The 1,545-nt window shown below is 40.5% G+C and overlaps 1 protein-coding gene across 1 annotated transcript in view; it reads left to right on the top strand.

Annotated features, from left to right (window-relative positions):
* Positions 1 to 1,480, top strand: part of LOC115236641 — a 20,750-nt gene extending 19,270 nt beyond the window's left edge. The window contains exons 2-3 of the mRNA XM_029809226.1: positions 16 to 395; positions 1,304 to 1,480. Coding sequence (XP_029665086.1) covers positions 16 to 395; positions 1,304 to 1,480 — 557 coding nt within the window. The remainder of the gene's footprint in view (positions 1 to 15; positions 396 to 1,303) is intronic.
* The last annotated feature ends 65 nt before the right edge of the window (positions 1,481 to 1,545 follow it).

The raw sequence follows: 1,545 nt of genomic DNA, 5'->3' as shown, positions 1-1,545 counted from the left end.
TAGCGATACTGAGAAATGGATTTGTTCTTTCTCACTACTTTTTTGCAAGTCCCGTACCATGGCGTGCGCTTACAAAATCTGAGAGATGCCAAGCTTCATGGCTAATCGGACATCACCATGGGCTTCAATGGGAGGATGGAAACGTTCCATACAGCTTCGCCAGACGTTTGATTACGAGAGCTGTGATGGGTGCGGCGGAAGAGGAAAATGGAGCATCTCCTATCGTGTACGTTAAAGGACACGAAAAACAAGAATGGCTGGCCGATATACTTGACGATGATGCGAGAAACGACGTTATTATTGAGACCTTGGATGCGGACTATGAAGATATCACTTCGTTAAATAAGCTAGATGTTACTAATACTATGCGCTGTGAAAAACATTTGAAAAATTGCGCTTTTTTTTTAAATGTATTTAAAATATTCAATTGGTGGACGAATCATCATAAAGATTCACCCAAACATTTTTTAGAATAAATTATTGTTAAAATATATTTTTATTCTCTTTTGTTCTTCCCTTTTCCTCTTTCTTATCCCAGTATGCGAGTATTAAATTTCAATACGTGACGTTAGATAGCGGCGTCAGCCACCTTATCAGACTACAGATGTTACATTTCAGTACATGCTCATAGACTTTAAATATTTGAATGGTGTATAAATATTTGAAGGGTGTATAAATGTTTTGTCGTTCAAAGCCGTTCGATAGCCGTTCAATAGTCGTTTAATAGTCGTTCATAGCCGTTCGATAGCCGTTCAAAAGCTGTTCAAAGCCGTTCGATAACCGTTCAATAGTCGTTCAATAGTCGTTCAAAGCCGTTCAAAGCCGTTCGATAGCCGTTCAAAGCTGTTCAATACCCGTTCGATAGCCGTTCAAAGCCGTTCGATAGTGGTTTATATATAATATATTATTCAAATTTAAAAGTAGTTAACTGGGAACGTGCTACCTTTGTTTTCTTATCAAGAGTTGAGAGTAAGCGTTCTTCGTAAGTGATTCATCCCTTACTCTAAAATGTTCGAGACAATGTCTACCCTGTCGTGGCTGTCACAACATTTCGAGCAGTGAGCGACGAAAAGTTTGATTAAAATTCATTACACGCGAAACAAGTACAAGTCATGCCGTCATTGATTGAATTGGTACTGCAAGGGGGTCGATCGAACGCGTCGTGGTGGGCTCACGACTTAGTGATGGGGCTATTGCGGGTTTTGCTGACTCTGGTGTGTTTCCAAAGAGTAAGTAATATATGCTTTATATTACATTAATTATTTATAATATATATTATAATTTGATTTAATTTAATTTATAGTATCAATATACGAACGACATAAAAATTCCCGGGTTTCTAAACTTTGAGCACCGACGACTTGTACGAACGTTGCGGCGGCACGAGCGCGAGTTCCGCGAGGACGCGTGGGAAGACAACGGCCCCGACGGTCTCTATTTAGACTTGAGACGTCTCTTCGGGCTCGAGTCTTACGAGTAGGATGTAGAGGAATCATGGGGCGAGCCTCCGAGCAAGAGGTCGAAGGGTTGATTGTGAGTATCCAT

This window comes from Formica exsecta, unplaced genomic scaffold (assembly GCF_003651465.1).
Source record: "Formica exsecta isolate Colony F162 unplaced genomic scaffold, ASM365146v1 scaffold2584, whole genome shotgun sequence".
Classification (NCBI taxonomy): domain Eukaryota; kingdom Metazoa; phylum Arthropoda; class Insecta; order Hymenoptera; family Formicidae; genus Formica; species Formica exsecta.
Note: the sequence above shows the minus strand (reverse complement) of the source record. Positions and strands in the feature narration are given on the sequence as shown.